Source organism: Abramis brama, assembly GCF_963993115.1.
Source record: "Abramis brama genome assembly, chromosome: 17".
NCBI lineage: Eukaryota > Metazoa > Chordata > Actinopteri > Cypriniformes > Leuciscidae > Abramis > Abramis brama.
Window position 1 is genome coordinate 25,956,080 of NC_139979.1, and position 23,015 is coordinate 25,979,094.

A 23,015-nucleotide genomic window follows, 5' to 3' on the forward strand; every position below is an offset into this window, starting at 1 on the left:
CTGTGTGGGCATTAAATTGAAGCCCTAACAGGAGAGTGTGACCTCTTCAAGCATGTGCTATCTAATTTTGAGACACCATACAAAAAAACAATCAAAACCTTGCTAAACCGGTTTCGGGTTCCCTCGGGCTCAAATCAGGTAGCAGACCTCAGCCTAAGCAGACCTAAGCTGATTAAACTCAACTTTCTATGAAACATCTGGCTATCAGGTCTGAAATTATGTCAATTTGTTTGATTTTAGCTGAAGTGTTCACTTACAGCACTTAAAAATGTTGGAGAATCAATAGCACCATTACAGGAGGACATATAGTATTTTGCAAATAAAAAACCTTTAGAGATCCCAGGATTTCCACACCAGTCAGCCAGTAAATCTCCATGACTTGAATTTCATAATCGTGGGAACCACTGTAATTTCAAGGGTTAGGAAAATTCTTAGGTGAAACCGTGAAATCCTCATCCAACCGTTTTGTAGCTAAAGCTTATCATTTCAATCAGCCTCAAGGGAAAGTTGCTCACCATTATCGGTTGTGTCCTTAAGCTATCAAGCCAGTAAGGGCCGTCTCAAAAGGCCTTTTTGTCACAGTTTTGTTCATCATATGGAGAATACAACGTTTCATGGTGATTGTCCAAACATATGCCAGAACCGTTGTCAGAGACAGCTGGAGAACAAGATGAACAAGTTAAGAGATAAACAGAGACGTGGTGAAAGAGGTATACATTCTTGCATGACAAGCCAGTTTTTCCTGACAGGACATGAACCTTCAAAAGACATGTGCGTTTAAAAAATGTTGTCCTAACTGCTGGCAATTTGTTTGACATGTAAACCTAACATAACATACTGTAAAACATTTTGGGCCCTATTTTAACGATCTGAAACGCTAGTATCAAACGCAATACGCAAGTAACTTTGTGGGCGGATCTCGGGCGCTGTTGCTATTATACAGGCGGGATAAATGACTCTTGCGCCCGACGCAAATCTAAAATGGGTTGGTCTGAAGTAGCTGTATTACTCATAGGTGTGGTTTGGGCGTAACGTGAAATAAACCAATCAGAGCGTCATCTCACATTCCCTTTAAAAGCAGGCGCGCTTGTTCCATGGCGGATGGCTATTATAACGGTGGATTTGCCAGGCGCACGCCAGGAGCGGTTCACAGACGAGGAGACCGACATTCTCGTCAGGGCCGTAAAACACAGAGAAGTGACGTTGTATGGTGATGGGAGAAACCCACCCAAATTAGCTTCGGTTAAACAGGCGTATAATAATTTGGGAAAATGTGCAAGCTAGATTTATGCCTATTTTTTCACATCTTCATGGACACCACAATGATTTCCCTCATGTGGAATATTTTTCCTTGTAATTATGTATGGTTTGCAAAAATGGCAACTGCTGCGTCTGTGTAGATGAGAGAAGCAAAGTGTATGCGCGTTGTGCACACACTACATTATGGCCAAGCATTCGCCCTTAAAATAGCATCTGAATAACGTGCCACTGACTTTAGACTAGGTTATCCTGGTCTGTAGCGGAATTGTTTTCTGGAACTGCGGAATTGTTTTCTGGAACTGCAAAATAGCACCAGGGAACGTTTGTGCTGGAACACGCCTCCTCTTTTCGCTGAACCGCCCCCCGGGCGCAAGTTCATTCCCTAATTTACCGACGTGCGTCTGTGGAAGGAAAAGTCCGCTGTGCGTCGAGTGCAAAATAGGAAGGATACATGCGTTGATGTACAAAGTCAATTGCGCTGGGTGCAAGATAGGGTCCATACAGTTTTGTGATGGGTACCATGCTGTTTAAAGTGAAAACATGTAAAGCAGCAAGAACACTGGTCACAGTGTGACCAGTCCAATCTTAAACTGGAATGAATACAAATTTATTTAGGAATATTTCAGAATTTTTACAATTTATTTCTTATTGAACTTGTTTTGTGTCCTCTGTACTTGAGTTTGCAGCTTGGTGCTTATTAAATTTTATTAAGCTTAAAAGTTCAGCACTATGACAAACACTGCAAAAATACAAGCAATAACTATTGCATCTAGACTAAACAATAACATGACGTTCACAGATTCCAGATAACATTATTAATCCATTTATGAAATTGTCTTGCTAGCATCTCTTTTAGTGTATGCATACAATTCATCAATCCTCAAGCAATGTACAAGGAAAGAATTAATGAATCAACAGTTTATTGATGTACAAGTTTGATTCAGTTTGTGCTGCAATCAAAAAAAAAAAAAAAGGTACATTACAAAAGCATTATTTAAAAATCTCTTTCATTACACTAATGCTTTAGTGTCAGATTTGAAATGTACTATATTAGTATCATGTGTTTTCTTTTTTTACAACCGTACAGGTCTCTCATATAATGATAAATAAGAACAACATAAAAAAACTTGTGTAAATATATTAAACAATTTACTCTAAATAAAGTAGTGTATGATTTACACAATGAAATAAATTAAAGCTGAAGTACCATGACAGCTCTACATCACAGTTGTTCAGCAGTTTGTTGAAAAGGTATGGATTACATTATGTCCAATCATACAGTATCTATAAGGCTTTAAAAATAATCTAAGTGTTTTCAAAATAATCAGTTTTACAAAAAGTGCATTAGTATTGGTCAAATATACGGCATGTGTATCTACAATGGTTTGAAAAACATTGTCAAGAGTGGTCCATTGTCAATAGTCCACTTTTCTAATAGAAATAGATAGTAGAATGGTCATTCCATAATTATTATTCTGTAAATATTTAAAAAATAGCAAAAAAACATTTAAAGAAACACCTTTATAATATAAAAAAGCAGCATTAACAAAGAGCTTCAAATGTCAACATTACATGTCAGTAGCAGGACATAATCTGCCTGAAACTAAGCAAATTAGTATTGGCACAGATGTGAAGCAGCAAACCACTATAAATAACGAAGGCTGTGATGATTGTGTTAACATTTATGCTAATCCTAAAACACCAGATTTGGCGGTTCTTGAAACCCAAACGGTGATCCAGTGAAGGTTCAGTGTCCATAAGAAAGTGATGTTGCCTGAATGGTGCCAAGTCTCCCATTCACTTGTCGTCTTGTCTGTGTAACAGGGACCTGTAAAATGTAAAGTCTTAATTTGTCATATTTGTGTCATTTATTCAAGAGACAAATACTTTGTGTTGCCAAATATGTTGCCATTAGCCCCTTTTACACAAATTATCGTTTAGAGATCATGTGTTAACAGGACAAGGTGAATTAGTTTAGGCATTTTTCCAGTATGAGGTGGTAACAATTAAATTACCGGTATGATACTATGTGTGAACAAAGAATAGGATTACCGGTATGAGCATGCACAGTACAAGGTAACGTTAAGGTAAGAAGTTTGCTTTGGGCCAATCATAATGCTCTGTCAGAGCTGTTTATGCTAAGTTTTGCTGCTTTTAATTGTATTTCTATAGCCCTATTCGGACGGGACTAGTTTAACATGGAGAGGTGGGGTAAAGTAATAATTACCAGAGCTTCTCTGTGATTTTAGTCTCGTCCGAATGCGTCATCTCAGTAATCATTACGGAGAATGCCAGTAAAGATTACGGCGACTTTTACCTTCAGTAAAAAGGTCCGGAAAAATTACCTCAGGTAATACTAATCCCGTGCGAATAGACCCGCTGTAAATATGTACGTAAACATTTCGTGTTTAAAAGTAGTTTTCCGCATTTTTTCAAGTATGGAGACGCTTGAAAAAGTATTTAGTTGCGTTCTAGACGCTGGGAGAAGTCTGGCAAAACTCAGGTGTTTTTCCACATACCATTCAGATCAGAAAGAAGAATCACTTGTTAGAGGCACGAAACATCTTTTAGCGTTAGGTAAGTGCCTATTACCAACACAATCCAATCTGAAGTTAATTAATACATCGTTCGACCGGGCATAACTTTTTTATATACAGTGAGGAAAATAAGTATTTGAACACCCTGCTATTTTCCAAGTTCTCCCACATGGAAATCATGGAGGGGTCTGAAATTGTCATCGTAGGTGCATGTCCACTGTGAGAGACATAATCTAAAAAAACAAAATCCAGAAATCACAATATATGATTTTTTAACCATTTATTTGTATGATACAGCTGCAAATAAGTATTTGAACACCTGTCTATCAGCTAGAATTCTGACCCTCAAAGACCTGTTAGTCTGCCTTTAAAATGTCCACCTCCACTCCATTTATTATCCTAAATTAGATGCACCTGTCCAGGGCTCTACGCTAACTTTTTTCCCAAGGAGTACATGTGCTCCTAAATGAAAAAATTTAGGAGCACACAAAGAAATATAGGAGCACAGTGAAAAAAGTTGATTAAACTGCTCAATTCATATGGATTAGTTTTATGATCTTTTTATGAACGTTTTTCGAAGCATCAAAGTGGTAGTTGTGTAGGCTGTCAATGGAGGGAAAGAAATCTCTCAATTTCATCAAAAAGTTCTTCATTTGTGTTCCGAAGATGAGTGAAAGTCTTACGGGTTTGGAACGACATGATGGAGAGTAATAAATGACAGAATTTTCTATTTTGGGTGAACTAACGTTACCTGTTTAATAATTATGCAATTATTATTTTAACCTACTTCAAAATATATAAAAAGAATGAACACCTCAATAAAGTATAAAGTGCTAAAAACAAAACAAATGCCTGCTTGCTTTTTTCCTTTGCAGTACTTGCAGTAGCCTATATTAAGTTACATCAAAAATGAGTTTTTGTCGTCTTCCTGTCCTTCCTGTTTTGGTCGTAACTTCAGTTTATGCACTTGGTCTTTTGGTGGGACAAAATTAAAATAAAATTTGGTGGGTTGCTAATAAAATTGATACTCATTTGCAAGTAGGCCTACTGATAGTGTGCGGGAGTTCATTATTTTGTTTTTTTTTGCACTTGGTCTTTTGAGATAATGACTATAGGCTTCATACTGTGTTGCGTATCTAGCTCACTAAGTGTTTACTTTACTTTTTTATGGTGTAGCGGCCTGTTTACACCTGGTCACTGCATACGTTTTTACTGATCAAAACGATTTCATGCGTTTTTACTGATCAAAACGATTCAATTTACACCTAGTCACATTGTGTGTTTTCGCAAAACTAAATCGGATCTTCTATTCCCGCGTTATATGCAGATTTAATGTAGGCCTAGTTCACGTCACCAAAAGCAACAGATATGACCAGCATTTTATTGATCATCATAAGCTCATTTCAAAATCAGCGATAGGAGAGAGCGACAGCAGCACTGGTAACCTTTAGCCTAATATCATTTCGTTTCTTTACTATTAATGAATATGATTATGTGATGAGCGTCTACGACTTACTTTCACTTTAATTCGCGGCAGTTTGCGCGTTAGCTTGATGAATGGATCGCTCATCTGTCGTGATGCGTGTTGCAGTAGCGTCATCATATCTGGCTATAACATGACATATAGCCAATAACACCCTCTCACGCGTTTATTTTTTAGCACTGTTGGGAGGACTCTCTCACTTAAAATCCAGCAGTTCCCGCACATTCCCACACTATTTCAGTGATTGGCTCAATGGTTGCGAATCGTCGCTCCCATTTGAATAAAGTTAAGCGCGTCATCAAATGTTCACATCACGCAGTTGCGACCCCGTCCTCTTGCTTGCTTTCCATGTGAAATCAGTGGTATGCTTCGCTTCATCGCGCTGTTGTCTTCAGTGTATTGAGAACAGCCCGTCACTCGCGCACCGTGCTCGTAAATTATTTTTCAAGTTCGCACATAACTATTTTTAGGCGCAAATGCGAGTGAATTACTCGCACTGTAGAGCCCTGCTGTCTGAGGTCGTTAGCTGCATAAAGACACCTGTCCACCCCATACAATCAGTAAGAATCCAACTACTAACATGGCCAAGACCAAAGAGCTGTCCAAAGACACTAGAGACAAAATTGTACACCTCCACAAGGATGGAAAGGGCTACGGGGAAATTGCCAAGCAGCTTGGTGAAAAAAGGTCGCTGTTGGAGCAATCATTAGAAAATGGAAGAAGCTAAACATGACTGTCAATCTCCCTCGGACTGGGGCTCCATACAAGATCTCACCTCGTGGGGTCTCAATGATCCTAAGAAAGGTGAGAAATCAGCCCAGAACTACACGGGAGGAGCTGGTCAATGACCTGAAAAGAGCTGGGACCACCGTTTCCAAGGTTACTGTTGGTAATACACTAAGACGTCATGGTTTGAAATCATGCATGGCACGGAAGGTTCCCCTGCTTAAACCAGCACATGTCAAGGCCCGTCTTAAGTTTGCCAATGACCATTTGGATGATCCAGAGGAGTCATGGGAGAAAGTCATGTGGTCAGATGAGACCAAAATAGAACTTTTTGGTCATAATTCCACTAAACGTGTTTGGAGGAAGAAGAATGATGAGTACCATCCCAAGAACACCATCCCTACTGTGAAGCATGGGGGTGGTAGCATCATGCTTTGGGGGTGTTTTTCTGCACATGGGACAGGGCGACTGCACTGTATTAAGGAGAGGATGACCGGGGCCATGTATTGCGAGATTTTGGGGAACAACCTCCTTCCCTCAGTTAGAGCATTGAAGATGGGTCGAGGCTGGGTCTTCCAACATGACAATGACCCGAAGCACATAGCCAGGATAACCAAGGAGTGGCTCTGTAAGAAGCATATCAAGGTTCTGGCGTGGCCTAGCCAGTCTCCAGACCTAAACCCAATAGAGAATCTTTGGAGGGAGCTCAAACTCCGTGTTTCTCAGCGACAGCCCAGAAACCTGACTGATCTAGAGAAGATCTGTGTGGAGGAGTGGGTCAAAATCCCTCCTGCAGTGTGTGCAAATCTGGTGAAAAACTACAGGAAACGTTTGACCTCTGTAATTGCAAACAAAGGCTACTGTACCAAATATTAACATTGATTTTCTCAGGTGTTCAAATACTTATTTGCAGCTGTATCATACAAATAAATAGTTAAAAAAATCATACATTGTGATTTCTGGATTTTTTTTTTTAGATTATGTCTCTCACAGTGGACATGCACCTACGATGACAATTTCAGACCCCTCCATGATTTCTAAGTGGGAGAACTTGCAAAATAGCAGGGTGTTCAAATACTTATTTTCCTCACTGTATATATAAATATAGGTTATATGTGTTTGCACACGTGATATCAGGAAGCAACGTAATACACACATTACGACATGAGGGTGACGGCGATGCGCAAATCGATTTACCCCTCCCACTTCTGCTAGTTTTACTGAGATATCTTATCCTGTGCGAATTGGCCATTAATATTACGGACGTCCTGTGGTAAAAATACATTACTCCATCTAACCTTGTAAAGTTAATCCCGTCCAAATAGGGCTTATGTAAACATGCGCTTGATGGACATCTGACCATTGAGCCGAGTCTTGCCTTCTTTTCCAATCATCAGCACTGCTCTGCAGTAGCTTTTATGTACTATACAGTAGTAACAGCATTCTTTTTTTTTTTTCAACAATTTAATTTTTACATTCTAGCATTTTTTAAAACACACTTCTCTTTATGTGCACCAAGGCTGCATTTATTTGATCAAAAATACAGTAAAAACACTAATATGAAATATTATAGCAATTAAAAAAATAAAATAAAATAGCAGCCGTTTCGCCAGTCATCATTCTAATATGCTGATTTGGTGCTCAGGAAACATTTCTAATTATTATCAATATTGAAAACAGGTGTGCTGCGTAATATTTTTATGGAAACCAATTTTTCAGGATGCTTTAATGAATAGAAAGTACACAAGTACAGCATGTATTTGAAATAGAAATCTTATATAACATAAATGTCTTTACTGTCACTTTTAATCAAATTAGCAAATGTATAGCAAAGATATTCCTCCACATGGTTTTTCAATAGTTAGCTAAAATGTATTTTTGTTTATCATAATTATTGTGATTTTTGTATGCTGATTCCTGTTGTGTTTTCTATAATTTTATGGAAGAATAGTAAAATACCAAATGTAGTAAATCTAACTCAAATCTCATAAGTGAGGCCAATAATGAGCCTCTTACCTTCCTAAGACGTTGAGCCCCAGAGCCTGAGCGAATGGCATCCAGAAGAGCCTCTCGGGCCGCCTCTGGGTTTCCTCCAGCAGGCAGCACTAGAGGGGGCTTGGCTGGAGCTGAAGGGGGAGGTGGTGGAGGACTGAAAGCTGGAGGTGGGGGTGGCACAAAAGCAAGAGGAGAAGTGGGAGGAGGCGAGATAACATCTCTCTGGACTTTTCTGTCCTCCTCAACCTTCCTGAGCTGCTCCAACTCCTTAGCTGCTCCTGATTTGATCTAGAAGCACAACAATGACGTGATATTTATAGTTAACTGACAATCACAACCAGGCTGCATGTAAATCAATTTCGTTTTTTGAAAAAACTTTATCTCCCAATTGGTTCTAATGTTGCAGTACAGTGATTGGCGACCCCCAGAAATGTAATCTATGAAGCTGTCTAAAGCCCGGGACACACCAAGTCGACAGACGGCCGTCGGGCAGTTTTTGTGCGTCGGACGACTAAGTTTTCTCAGTGTGTTACGCACCATCGGCAGAAATTGGTCCTCGTCTGCTTTTTTTCGGCCGATTTGACATGTTGAATCAGCGTCGGGCCATCGGTGAAGGAGAGAATTCTGATTGGCTGTTCAACTTAGTGAACGAGTCAGTGCACAGAAATAATAGCAAAACAGTGAGCAAAGAAGTCAAAACGGTACAGATAGAAGGCTGTTCTAATGTTACATCATCTTACCTGAGTGTTCCTTGGCGAATATTTCAATATTAACATGAGCGGAGTGAAATAAAGAAAGTGTTTAGCAGGATTGATATTCAAAACGGTAAGCACGCACTGCTTTGTTTATGGTTTGTGTATCTGCAGTGGCGGTTTCCCTTTTTGAATGACGAATATAGATACTATCTCTGCAGAAATAGACAGAAATAGACAGTTGTCACATTTACACGCAGGCGCAGAACACGCATTCTAGCTGACAGTCGGCAGTAGTTCTCTCGGTGTGTTCAAGTGCAGCTTTTCCCCCGACGCAGGCGACGCGAGGCGACAACACAGTCGGCTTTCATGAGCGCTAGTTCTTTGGCGTCCCGGGCTTAAGGCATGGTCATTTACCTTTGCTTTACATAATTTTTTGGACAAAATCGTAGTAATCTTAACAGGAATCTGTACAATAAAAAATGTCGCCTGATGGACTTTTAGTGGAAGAGAAATTCGAATATTGAGATTGTTCGTCGTGTAAAGTTGTGGTAACATTTAAAGTTCCATGTCAAAATTTTACGGTTGAATTTTTTTTTTTTATCTTAATAGGAGACCAACAGAAAGCTGCTTAGTTTTAAAGTGAAATTTTGCTGATGTGTCCTCACTTTAATTGTGTAACACTAAGTCATGTAAAGGTATGGACATATTTACTGTTGCTTAGAAAAATTTAGAGGATGAAACCCAGCCATTCCAATAGGAATCAGCGCGGTCAGGAATTTTGTGTGATGCTGAAAAATTCTCACAAAAACTTCACATTGGGATAAAGATGGTCACCAAATTTGCCATGTTGACCAACAGAAGGCTTTTTAGTTTGAAAGTGACTTCTGCTTTGAGCTGTATTTAGGGCATTGCTACACTATTGACAATGGCAATACCTTTTTGCCCATTACATTTTGCTTATGTGACTGTGCCTTAAATCATACTAATATTTAGCTTACCTTCTTCAGTCTGGCAGAGTTGCTTGAAGCTCTTATTGCTGAAAAAAGTGCAGAACGCTCATTCTCTGCATCATTGTAAGATGGCTTCTTAACTGTGCAGCTGGTAGACATGTCAGATACCTGGACAATGTGAAAAGTAATACAATGATTTTATATTATACTATAATTAAATTATCTTTAAGAATCCTAGCATAATAGGATGTTCTAGAAAGCTGATAAACATACTTTCATGCTGTGACTCATAGTTTACCTTTTTGAGGCGTTCAATGCCCTCTCCAGACTGAATGGACTCCATTAGAGAGCTATGGATAGAAGTTTCCTTTTGGACAGACTTAAAAATAACAGGCTTAAACTTCTTAACTGGTCCAAATATGTTACCCATGTCTGGTTCAGATGGAATCTCAGATTTGTATAACTCTGGCTTCTTTGTAAGTTGTGGATGTGTGGTGTCTGTTGGCGTCTTTCGAGCAGAGGATGTGTCTGGGAACTTATTGATTGATGTGGCTTCTTCAGAGGAAGATTCCATGTGTTTAATGTGAGCAGACACATGTGTTGAGGGCAGGATTTTGTTATTTAAGGGATGTGAGTCCAGAGATTTGAGAGAGTCTTCCCCATGCAGAGTGCCTTTTTCAATACTGCATATCCTCTCAGAACTTGCTGGTTTTTCTGCAACATGACTAGGGTAACTTTGCAGGCATTTAGGATGTCCAAAAGGAGGATTTTCAGTGGGCTTGAAAGTGGTAGTAGGTTTGTGTATGTTTGTAGGTCTAACCTCATTATTAAACAGATTGACAGGTTTTTTGACACCAACAATGGACTCTGATGGCGGCTGCATGTTAACTACTTTAGTATTGGGAATGCTATTGTTTTTAGCAATGGCAGAAGCTACGTATTGGCTGGAGGTTCTTCTGGAGGGTATAAGAAAAGAAAGATCACGCCTTTCAGCTGTGAAAGAGTGATTCTCTGGAGGTTCTGGGAATGAAGGCTTACTTCCCACTACAGATATGGACTTCCTTTCCAATATAATGATCTCTTTGTGTGTTTCCTCAGGATGTGTTTTCAGTGAAAGTTTAGAGACTCCAGACACAATCAAGGGTTTGAACACATCAGTATCTCTATTGTTTACTATGGGTCCTTGGTTGGTCGCAGTTGATTGTTCTTGCTTCTCTGCAGTGCTCCAAAAGGCTTTGGCTTTGTCCAATGGGGATTTTTCTGCATGAGTATCCACGTCGAGATTGCCGTTTTTTGGTGGGCCAGTGGAAATCTGTTTCCCTGTAACCATGTTGCCCTGTTCATCAATCTTAATGGCGCCTAGGACTAGAGATCCTGTAGGTTTGGTCTGGGACACAGCCGGTTTTGGAGGGATGACTGTGAAGGTTTTCATTCCAAATCGAGAGACCGAACTTTGGGTTATCTTACCCTGAGTTGTTAGGACTCTGTTAATAGGTGCCCTGTCCTCATAAGCAGTCTCTGTTCTGAACTTTTGGACCATAGGTGCAGATTTTAGTCTCTCATCAGGAACCTTTTGAACGGTTTGAACAGCAGGACTTACAAAACTTTGAGGTTTCTGTGATACAATGTTTTTCTGACTCTTTAGTTCTTCAGTTTCAGCTTTACTCTTAGTCTCTGAGCAAAGGGCTGCCTTCTGTTCCATATTGTCTATGCGCTTAGCATCTTGTGATAACTTCTCATTGGATAGAGATGGACTTGTGGTTTTCTCAATAACTGTGAGTGTAGTCACTTCTGACTGCTTCTCTATGTCTGGAGATGGATTTCTGTGTTTCTCCTCTGTTAGGCAGGCATTGTTGTTTTTGTTTTGGATAGCTTCACATGGTGTACACGATTGGCTGGTGATGTTTTGCGTGCTGCTCAACAATTCTGCCTCATACTCGCTCATGCTGAACCGGTCATCATCAAGAACATCATCAATGGTTGTAACTGGAATGTCCATGTCAACAATGGACACAGGTATTTCATCATCCACAAACACAGATGCTCCTCCAGAGTGATTAATGTCTAATATGCAAGAAAAACACAGTTAGTATATAAATTAGTAATTTATAGGGCTAACAGTGTTATTGGTATGGCCGTAACTAAACTGCCAGGAAACATGTTTACCTAAATTAATTCCTAGGAATTCACAGAATGAATAACTGAAAGAAGAAAACAGGAAGATTTTTTAAAGGATCATGAAACACTAAAGTAGATTAAGTAAATTGGTTCATTTTAAGCTTTTTTTGCAACATTTTTGTTTTAAAATCTTCATTGTGTCAACATCACAGGATGACTCACCAGTATTTCATAATTATTCATGAGACTTCAATGCAGAGTACAAATGTAAACAGCTGTGCATTCATTTGTGCATTAAATTATGGCTGTATATTGGTTCATTTTGTTGCATGTAATGGTGAATTGCAGCATGCATTTGTCGGAATCAGCTCTACGAGAGTGAAAAAAGACACTGTTGTGTTGCCTGTATTCACCCTCCACTCCGCAGCTTACCACACTCAATGTTGTAGTATTTTTCAAAACTATGGTGAAAACTAACAGGGGATATTTCATGACCCTTTAAAGTATTAATGAGGAAGCACAGTTTATCCATGAGTAATTTACCTGCCAGATTTGCATCTAGATTGGCCAGGGTGAGGTGTATCTGTGCGGTAATCTCTGGATCTTCTTCATATCCATTTTGTCTCTTGATTGACTGCTGTCCTCGCTGAATATTTCCACTACTGAGAAATCAATAAATCATCTCAGCTGGTTGTGTATTTGTAACAAGCAACTACAAATTTAGTAAAGCTGTCCCTAGTATCACGATACTCTTTAAGGTAATACTGCATTTTTGTATAATAATAATAATAACTTGCATATTTTTCTAGTTATTAAGTTTATTTTGTGCCTCCGGTGTAGCATGCAAGTCTTACATGCAAGGTTTGAGTCAGTGTTCAATATCAACTGGATGAAACTAACACATAACACATACAAGGCATTACAGTATAAGATGGGAGTTGTAACTCTTTATCCTGTGCTTATTCACATGAACACAAGCCTAAAAAAAATTGTGTTTTAACACCCTTGGAAATGGCTGCTTTTACAGATGACGAGTGGAAAAACTAAGTCTTATAGTGAAGACAGAGCCGGAGCGAGGAGCTTGAGGTGAGGCTGCAGGCTTTGGCGGAGAATCCGTACACATACATCTGGAGTAGTCAGCACTTTCAGCTCCATAAAGCAAAGTTTTAAAAAGCCAGACTTCTCAGTCAGCCCTGGAGGAACACTGGCTGGCTGGAAAAGGATAAGCGTGAGACTGGCTGAAATGTGGGAATGAATTGATGGTGGTAAACAGAGAGAATGAGAGAGATAAATCCTTTGCACTGTCTCCACTCTAATTGGGAGAGCTGTTGATTCCTGTCCAGCGGAGAAATAAAAGTCTAATGAATGTATTGATCTTATGGAGTTCAAACAATGTGTGATCAGGTGTGGTGAATATGACTAAACATATCTGAAACAGTAATAAATAATTAAACTAATTGTTTCATGCTACTAATAAACACTTGCATTCTAGACTGGTTTGAATCTGGTTTGGAGCACCCACTTTTCTCATCGAATATCCTATTTCACTTGGAATAAAGGGAGCAAATTTCAATTAGCAAAATGGGTCAAAATTGCCATTTAATTTCTACGGTGGTAGCTGGTTTTTGGAACATGGAACAATTGTTCAAACTACTTGTTGGCTAGTCCAAGCTGGTTTAGATGGTTGACCAGCCAAACTATAGTACCAGGAGGTAGAGGAGGGCCATACCTACTAGGGGTGTGAATCTTTAGGCACCTCACGAACCGATCCGATTCCAATTCTTGGAGTCACAATACGATTCCAAAACAATTTATATCAGAGGTTTTGTCCAGTCAGCTTAATCGCTCAAGTCATAACTAATAATAATAATAATAATTCCTTACATTTATATAGCGCTTTTCTCTGCACTCAAAGCGCTTTACATAGAAGGGGGAATCTCCTCAACCACCACCAATGTGCAGCATCCACCTGGATGATGCGACGGCAGCCATATTGCGCCAGTACACCCACCACACACCAGCTTACTGGTGGAGAGGAGACAGTGATGAAGCCAATCAGTATATGGTATAACTGACTGTTTACATTAATTTTGCATCATAAAAGCATGTTGAGATGCAAGTGCATTTAACCACATACACGGGATTCGCACATAGCCGCATGCCGCGAGCGATCTTCACAAAGCGTACGCGAGTATTTGAAAGCAGCTGTCTGTCAGGTAGTGAGTTTCTTGTATTAAATATCTAGACCTGCTACATTCTAAATGGCATAAATGATGCCTTTGTAGAGAATTTTTAGGGGAAAATGCTGAAATACCAAATTGTAAGCGTAACATCAAGCATAGTTGTTCACCCTCCTATGCAGTGAAGCTCACAATTGCCCTTGTAATTCACTTCAACCTTTTCAAACGTTATAGAAGATTAGTATATGTAAGGTTTGAGGGTTTGTGTGTGTGTGTCCATGTGAAATTGGAAGCAAGCAGAATTTGGCCATCATGAAGAGTGCCATCATGCATCTGTGGTTAAAAAGGAAACTCAGAATCGATTCTGAAAATTTGTTGAAACTCAGAATCATTTAAAGGTGCCATGTGTCAGAATTGAGGTAAAAATATCCAAAAAATGAGCTACACGCATCAAAAGAATGAGAAGAAATAAGGGCAATGATGTCATTAAAAAAATGACAAGTTATAGTGCTGCAGAGATATCAACCTGAATTAGCATTAGCATTACTAGCCACGGCCCGACAGGTGTCGTAATACCAGTTTCGGCCATGGGAGGCGGTATGCGGGCAACATAACCACCAGTCAAACATGCAATACACGAATAACTCGCACGGCTTGTGGGCGTACTTGAACCTGATGTCAATCGTGTGGAAAGTAGCCTACTGTCCACTACTACATTCAAATAAAATCTGATAAAAAAAAGGAACAGAACCAGAGTAAACATTGGCACTGCTTTTCATCGCTGGAGACAACTAATGGACATGAAAGAAATGAGGTTCGACTCTGAACTTGCAACATTTCTTTTGGATTGGTAAGTAAGATGCTGTTAGTATTTCGTTAGAAGTTTGTTTTATATGTTTGTGTAGTTTTTTCGGGAAGTTATAACATAGAAATGTATTGAAGGCTGTTCGATAAACGTATATATAACGTACATAAATATAGTATTGTAATAGTACACATATATAGCACAATCTCTATAGCTCTTTTTTTCTTGCCAACTAACTTACGTGACCTATATTATGTTTATTAAATGGCTTTCCTGAGGTAAATCTGACATAATTGTTCTCCAACTGTGTTATTGACCTCTTCACGCTGATAAAAAACACTGATTGGTCGATATTATGTATGAGGAATACATTTTGGTAAGTTGTAGCCTACTGTATCTTTTAACAGTGTTCGTGTTTTTTTACTATTAGTAGAGATGATCGGTTCACGTGCGCTAGGGATCTGTCGTGTAACATTTACAAGCGCCAAAACGGTATTGTTTGAATTGCGTAATAAAATTGACAGAATCTGAGAGCTGAGATTTTTTTTTTATATCATAACTAACCTGCTCTGTCTGTCTAGTCTGTCGGTCTCCGTGTCCTCTTTGCTTCGCGATTTTTCTGTGCGTGAGAAAATGGATGTGTGGTGTGAGAGCGTGTGAAAAGTGTCAATTGCGTGAGTCTCACGGTGAATGCGAGAGAGTTGGAAGCTCTGGTTACGTTGGCGCTAGCTTGGTCAACATCAGCGAATGCTGTCTGTCAAATTAATGTAATTCAAACTAACAATAAAAATGTAATATGAACAAAACGAATATGAACATATTCACTGGTAAAGGTGAAGGGGAGTAGCTTGAAGATGTCATATTCATACTCTAGAGTAGACCAACTCACTTTCTGGAGGTATACTGCCCCCATCTGGTATGGAATGTGCAGTATGAATGTATTTTTTTTGACACAAGGCACCTTTAAGAGAGAATCATGATGCATCGTAGAATACATTTTTTTCCTCCCATGCAAAATGTCTGCAGAGGTAGACCATCTTGGAGTAGCAAAAAAATGGATTTAGCTGAATTTTTAAGGGGAACGAATTACAGAGATTTTCAAAAATACACATATAAAGACATTGTGTGATATTTGGTGCGCTAAACATTAATTTTAAAACCACTGTTGATGTGTCTGTTCAGACCAAATTTATTTATGGAGAAGCGTTCTAATATCTTGTCAATCGAACTATGAAGATACTGGCCAACCATTTAGGCATTTTTGCTTTTCTATAAGCGTCACCTACTGTCAAAGATTGACATTGCACAATCAGACCAATATTTTTTTAACCAAACATTCGTGTTGGTGTGAACAGGCATGTGCCAGAGGCTTTTGTTTGTTGTGGTGGTCTATAGCTAGAGTAAACGTGTACATGTGCATACCTTTTTCTGGAACCCCAGGTCGCACAGCCCTCATCGCTGTCACTGGAAGAGTCTTTGGACTTTGCAGGCAGAGCTGAGCCACTGTTTAGAGACATGATGTCCACAGGTGACATAGATTGTACCCTTTCAGAGGGAGAGACTAGGCCGGACTCTTCGGCCATGCCCTCTGATGCCGCATAGCCCTGGTCTGCAAAACTCTCACTGCTCGCCACGGACACCGTTTCCACTTCCTGCTCTGCCACCCTCTCTGATGAAGACTCGTGAGCTGAATGCTGCCAGGCTGAAAGGGAGATAAAATGTCTCAGTCATAATGCAGAATTCCTCAAATCTGGTCCTGAATGGCCACTGCCCGGCAAAGTTAAACAAGCTAATCAAGACATTCAGAGTTATTGGCTGTGCCCAAAAGCTGAAAAATGCCACCTCCACAGTTAGCATATGGAGGCAGGAAGGCAACAAGGCGTGTCTGAAACTAATGATCGAGACACATCCTGTCTACTGAGATACCTTCATCTGATCATGGCGTCTGAAATTTGCGATTGGTAGTTAGTTTGTGTAAATGTATGTTTTTGACCAACTTCAAACAATTTCGACTTTCAACAGTCATTTCTAGAGAGAATTAGTATTGTAGTAATTAAATATTTGTTGTCACCAAAACTCACTTTATTTTCTTCGATCATTAGATTGAAGCATCCAAAGCCTGTTCGAAATAAGTTTTGTAAGGTACCTTTGTGCGCAAATGCTACCTGCGAAGTAATTGCCTGATAGGGCAACGAGGCAACAATTCAGCTGCCTAAGCTTTCAGACACAGCCACTAGAAATTTGATCAGGGTTTGAGCTAAACTCTGCAGGGCATAGGGCCTCCAGGGCTGGATTGAGGGAACCATGCCATAATGGGTCAGTACTTCCAATTGGGTTAATTATGTAACATGCTTCATCAAGTCCAAAACCAAAAGAACAGAATTAGTGCAAAACGTGCAAGTACTCTCTGTTAAAGAGAGTTGTTATGTTAATATTTAGAGCTTTGAAGAGCTGGAAATGGTGTGAAGCATTTAGACGTCTCTGAAACAAGTGCTTGAATTTCACTCTCAAAAGGTTGTACGAACCCTGTAATAAATAATGTAAAAACATTCAAATATTTCAGCCACAATCCCATGGTTACAGTTAACATTACTACATTAAATCCATGGTGAATGCTGGTTATTTGTGGACCGAAAAGCCTTTTATAACTTGTTTGTTTATGGCACAATGTTTCTCCTGGTTTCCACGTCAGCGCTGTTTGATCTGATATCTATGGTTTACAACAGAGAAATCTGAGCCAAATTTGAATGCTTCTCACTAGATCTTGCAGCGATGTAATTAATACTGCGCCGCATTCAAATGCTTTCTCACTGGATCTCCCAGCGCTGTGTAATAACGGTGTTGCGTGATCGAGATCGGCTTGCGAGTAAACCTGTTCAGAGCTCGTGCTGTGCTGTTTAATATTGCTCTGAGCTGATAAAATCTGTGCCGCACAGCTCAGGGTTTTGTGCGTTCATTTACACAACAACGTTTTGGTGGTCTGAAAATGCAAACTTTTGAAAACAGGTTTCAAAGTGCAAGTTTTTGAAAATGAAACTACAAAAACGCGTTTTGAGTTTGATGTTTTTTATATGGAACAGAAATGGCAGCTCTTGTCAGTTGGGCAACGCGGTGGTCCTGGATCACTTGTTGAAGCTTGTTAAGATGTGTGCAATTGGTTATGTGAATGGACTGGTAGACAATAAAATGTTGGGTTGTTGTTTGAATTGCATTTGTTTATTTTTGGATGTCATTCATTACAATGATTGTTTGATGTCTTCTTTTTGCTTATTGAATAATTGGTTAGTTAGCTAATGGCACTTGTCTTTTATCAGGTGTAAGGATTTGCTTTGAGAATGTAAAAGACCTTGTTTGGTCAAATATTTGCAGTTTATTAAAGTTTCATGGGAACAGATAAAGCAGTGCACTGTTTTTTTTTTTTTTTTTTCATTACTTAGACTATAAAACGGACAAAAAAAATAGACTTTGAATGAGCCATATCTATGGAAAAACCACTTAGAACAACTCAGCTCCTTAAAGTTTTGCAAAGACAAACACAAAACCAAAATAATTTGGTTGCTCTTTTTAGGCCTAAACAAATGTGATCTGTATTTTCTCTGTTTCTTGTATATAAAAAATGAGACGGTGAATAAAATCAAATGGAATGTGGGTCATGGATTAACGCCAAACATAACAAACCAAACATAACTCGCTTGTTCTCTAGAAACCGCTTGTGCAAATATGTGTGTTCCAACACTGTCCTATTCTTCAAACTGCTCTCTCTCTCTGCTGTTCCTTTATGACTTTAGCGCATTGATTTCTCTCTCATTCTCTAAACCCTAAAATCTCTCACATAATCACCTGTTATTACAATAAATGCAGATGCCTTTTTCAGGATATTAAAAACAGACAGAAGAGATGAGGGAGGTTTTAATTGAGGAACCTCAGGATGAACTTGGTGTGTTGTGAAAGTGTGTGTATGTGTTCAGGTTTGGTAGTTAAGTTGAAGAGAGGCCTGTTCCTGGATTCATTGTGACTCACAAGCTCTTTCCCAACCCTTTCCCAGCAGAGCTCATATATACGCCAGCTGCAACCACAGAGAGAGTTTACGTGCACACACACACGCGCACACACACACGCGCACACACACACACACACACACACACACACACACACACACGCGCACACACACACGCACACACACACTATCGATTAGTGGCACATGGCATCTTATGTCATGAGTAAACACTGTCAAATCCACAAAATTAGACATTTTCTTGAAATCAGAGCCACACTACTAAGTCTGATATTGTTGAAATCTTGATTACAAACACAACCATGCAAAGATCTTACCAACAAGCCAACGTGCGTTGTGGCAAACCACACAAGATCTTCCCAGGTGACAAATCATAGTGGTGTTCCTCTGTATTCAATCTTTGGTTTATTTCCAGAGCAATCTGGCATTAGATGCATACTTGCAACAGGAGCCATAAGAAGCATTTAATTCAATTTCTTAGTTACCAAGAAATGAATAGCACAAAGCAATGGCTTATAATAAATTGTAGTTATGTAATGTCCTGTAATGTGACTCACACTGACTACAGAATTTAAGAAAATCCTTACAAATCTACAATATTCAGAATGAGCATTAGGTTCATACTAGGGGTGTAACGGTTCTCGGTAAAAAATTAAACCGTCTCCTCCAACGGTTTGGCTGAGAGCTTGCCGGTGCCTTTGGGGAATCTGACTCTGACAGTAGGCGTGTTTCCATTAAAGATTTGCGCAAAACTTTTAAAAATTTTTTCTAAATATCAATAAAAAACTATTGCGAAAGGATGGTGTTTCCATTAACTGATGTTATGCGACTACAAGGTAATTTTTTCCTCTCGCGATAAGTCATTCCAAAAATCATGGCAACGGACGTTGGTAAGTTTATATATATCACAGCCACGTACCGCACTAGACATTATTATTATTAATGGAAGGAAACGTAGGCGTGTTATCCAAGCATTAATGGCAAGGAAAGACCCTTATACTGTGAGCGGCACATATGAGGTGTTTCTGGGTTTTTCTCAATCATTTCTGCTCCGAGGTCTTGATTGTGGCACCTCTATGAGGTTTAGAATCCAGTATTTCTGTCATTCTTTTGTCTTTTATGAATTTAATAAAGAACTCTGTCTCGTATTCTGTCCAAACACACCGCGCCTTCTAAGTCAGGTGACTGTAAATGCGCAAAAACTGTTTCCATTGCAGTTTTGCCAAATATTCCTTTTTTTTCGAATTGCCTGAAACACCACCTCATGCGAGCGTAAATACTTTTTTGCGATAAATGGGAGTTTTTGCGAAATTGACGTGTTTCCATTGGGCGTATTTTCAATTCGCAATTTCAATTTGTGCAATTTGAAGGGTAATGGAAACGCGGCTAGTGAGGAAGGAGAGCATTCCGCTCAGCATGGCAGTGTGGGTATTTGTTCCCCATAGCGTCTTATCATTCGAAAGGGAATGTCTTGGGTTACAAATGTAACCTTGGTTCCCCAAGAAGGAGAACGAGACGCTGCGTCTTGCTGCCATGCTTTCGCTGTGCCTGCCATGGTTCCTTCAGAAGAAGAAGTGATTGACATGTTCCTCAGGCTACCTTTTATACTCACGGTCGCACTGGTAGTGACGTCATAGACTGTCGTCGGCCAATACAATTGTCGCATTTAGACACGTGCTTCAGACCACGGTCACGCTGAGGGTTTCTCCATAGAGTCTTGTCAGACACAGTGTCTCGTTCCCCTTCTCAGCGAACCTAGGTTACATTTGTAACCAGAGACGTTTTATGTCGTACAATAAAACGTGAAAATATCTTGAGCTTGTGATCACCACAGACCTTATTTCAGGTTTTTAACCATATTCCCATTCAAAAAAAAAAACACTGACTTTGTGACGATGGAACCGGAAATGCTAAAATGCAAACTGTCTATCATTTCCTGTTTTATGCTTTATTCTGCATGTTAGTTGCAAATTCAAAGTTGTGTGAAGTGACAAAGGTTTTCAGATGTTAATAATATTTTAACAAAACCTCTTTACTGCTTTTTTCCCTAGGAAATAATAATAAAATAGTACGGCAAACTATTTAGTTTTCAAGAATTCTATTCTTTTAACAAGGCTTTTTCTTCATTATGAAGGACAATTGTATATACATTAATTTACGCAAAATATCTAAATTATTATTAATTCAGCAAAACCCAGAAAAGAACAGACAACACACTGTGTACGTCGTTTTAGCTCTTCAGATCGCATAATTCACCGTGAAATTAATAGTTAAATTATATTCTGTATGATGAAATATTTTGCAAACATGTCATAATCAATATTCTTCCAAATATGCACAACTTTGCTCTAAGACCCTTAACGGACGCTGTCTAGTGCATGTGAACACAAATAAACCGGAGCAGGCGTGTGTGATGATATTCTATTCAAAATATAACAAATTACAGATTGATTATGTTGCACTCCTGACATAAATTAAAAAATGAATGTCACTGCAACCCAGTTTTATCATAAACAGTGGTCAAATATTGAAGCTGGAGTCTTTAATCTTTCTAATGATACTCAGTTTGTCTCAAACAAGTAAGAGTGTGATGTTTTAAAGTGCAGTGAATGTTGAACAACAAAAATCTGGGGCCGTCTGCAAACTTTGCACGTAAAGGGGTTAACTTAACCCATGTAGTTACCTTACATTACTCAATCCTTTTGTGGGTAAGTACACTGTGAGTGCATTGAAAGTGCACGCAATAAAAAAATACAACCAAAAAGTGCAATGTCATTGACCTGTATGTCAATTCTCATATCTCCTGGAGACTTATCCAGCCATATTATATTTACTGTACTGGTATTACTTCAGTGAACCATGTTGTAATTGTTGAGCTAAGGCCCCGCCTTAAAAATCCTCACAGATAATGAATGACATATGTCATGTAATGCCATAAAACTCCTGACTAATCCTGTATGAAATGGGATGACAACCTCTAAGTGCAATCACCTCACAGCTAACATCACAAGATATGCTAATTGTAATCTAAATTATAAAAGCTTTGAAGTGCAGACACATCTCAAATAATTTAATAAGAAGAATATGTCACACAGACACTTAAAGACAAACATAAAGTGCACAAAATCTGAAAAAGTTTTGTCAGTTATATTTGGGGGCAAATCCATCAATCAAAAAAGCACTTAGCAGTCATGCTAATTTAAAGCTGAGCAAGTGTAAACAAAGACATACTTGTTATTGATTGTGTTCTTGTTGACCTTCCTAAATCTGTGGTTAACTTACCCATAAACACAAAGATAAACATGGTGGAAAAAAGGAGCTAGTAATGTTGGTTTAAACAAAACAGAAACATACCTTTTCCTTCTAGAGCAAACCAGCATGCAACAATGTAAAACAAGACTCGTTTCTTGTACATCACCTGTGTGCATGAGGTTTGAAAAATGTCATTGACTTGTGAACATTACATCACATTCTTAATCCCTCAAATCATCTTAAAATCATCAATTTAAGCTGTTAAACAAACATAAATAAAGAACAGCGCTCCAGGACTGTAACTCTGACCATGCTGTATGGTTCCATTCCTTCATCTGACTTCTCAAGCTAATCAGTTGCAATACAAAAAGGCGTATATTTACAGACAAATAAAAAAGTGCTTGAGTCTCACATCTTGGCTTTCTGTAAGCTTTAGGGAACTAAGCATAGCGGGCAAGCAACAAGAAGTGTGGAAGAAGATAGACGCAAATGAACAGAAACCCATCAGGCAGAGGAAGGCGAAAGGTGAAAGAGAAAAGGTGAAGAAGGGATGAACGTCAGTTCACCGGCGTCCAGAGCGCAGCGAGACAGGTGCACAGCAGTAGACTGCAGAAGAAAAAAAGAGAGGAAAAAGCAAATATTGCTTAATTATAATGTAATATTTAGTGTATACTGCTACATTCTGAAGCCTCTAAAAGCCCTTGCAAGTTGCAAGCACCCCTAACTGTAATAAAATCAATGTAACACAGCCATAAGTGGTGTATTGCTTTTGTTAAATGGCTTTATCTATGTGATAATCAAAATAAATACCAAATAATATAGTTCACTGACCTGTCTGCAGACTGTTTAGTCACCAAGCAACTTGGTGCATTAATACAGAATTCAATTGGGTCAGCAATCAAAAATCTGTGCACAATCCAGCCCCACACAGGCACATGCACACACATACACACACAAAAGATAAATAAAATAGAAAAACAAGCAATTTTTTTTTTTGAC

General features: G+C 39.0%; 1 protein-coding gene across 6 annotated transcripts in view; it reads right to left on the bottom strand.

Annotated features, from left to right (window-relative positions):
* Positions 1 to 2,163: 2,163 nt before the first annotated feature.
* Positions 2,164 to 23,015, bottom strand: part of cobl (cordon-bleu WH2 repeat protein) — a 127,280-nt gene continuing 106,428 nt past the window's right edge. For all 6 annotated transcript variants that reach the window (XM_084089559.1, XM_084089558.1, XM_084089555.1 and 3 more), the window contains 6 exons: positions 16,172 to 16,451; positions 12,308 to 12,426; positions 9,945 to 11,710; positions 9,695 to 9,814; positions 8,023 to 8,289; positions 2,164 to 3,088 (listed from right to left, as the gene is read on the bottom strand). In XM_084089559.1, the coding sequence (XP_083945685.1) occupies positions 3,008 to 3,088; positions 8,023 to 8,289; positions 9,695 to 9,814; positions 9,945 to 11,710; positions 12,308 to 12,426; positions 16,172 to 16,451 (2,633 nt within the window). In that variant the 3' untranslated portion in view covers positions 2,164 to 3,007. The remainder of the gene's footprint in view (positions 3,089 to 8,022; positions 8,290 to 9,694; positions 9,815 to 9,944; positions 11,711 to 12,307; positions 12,427 to 16,171; positions 16,452 to 23,015) is intronic.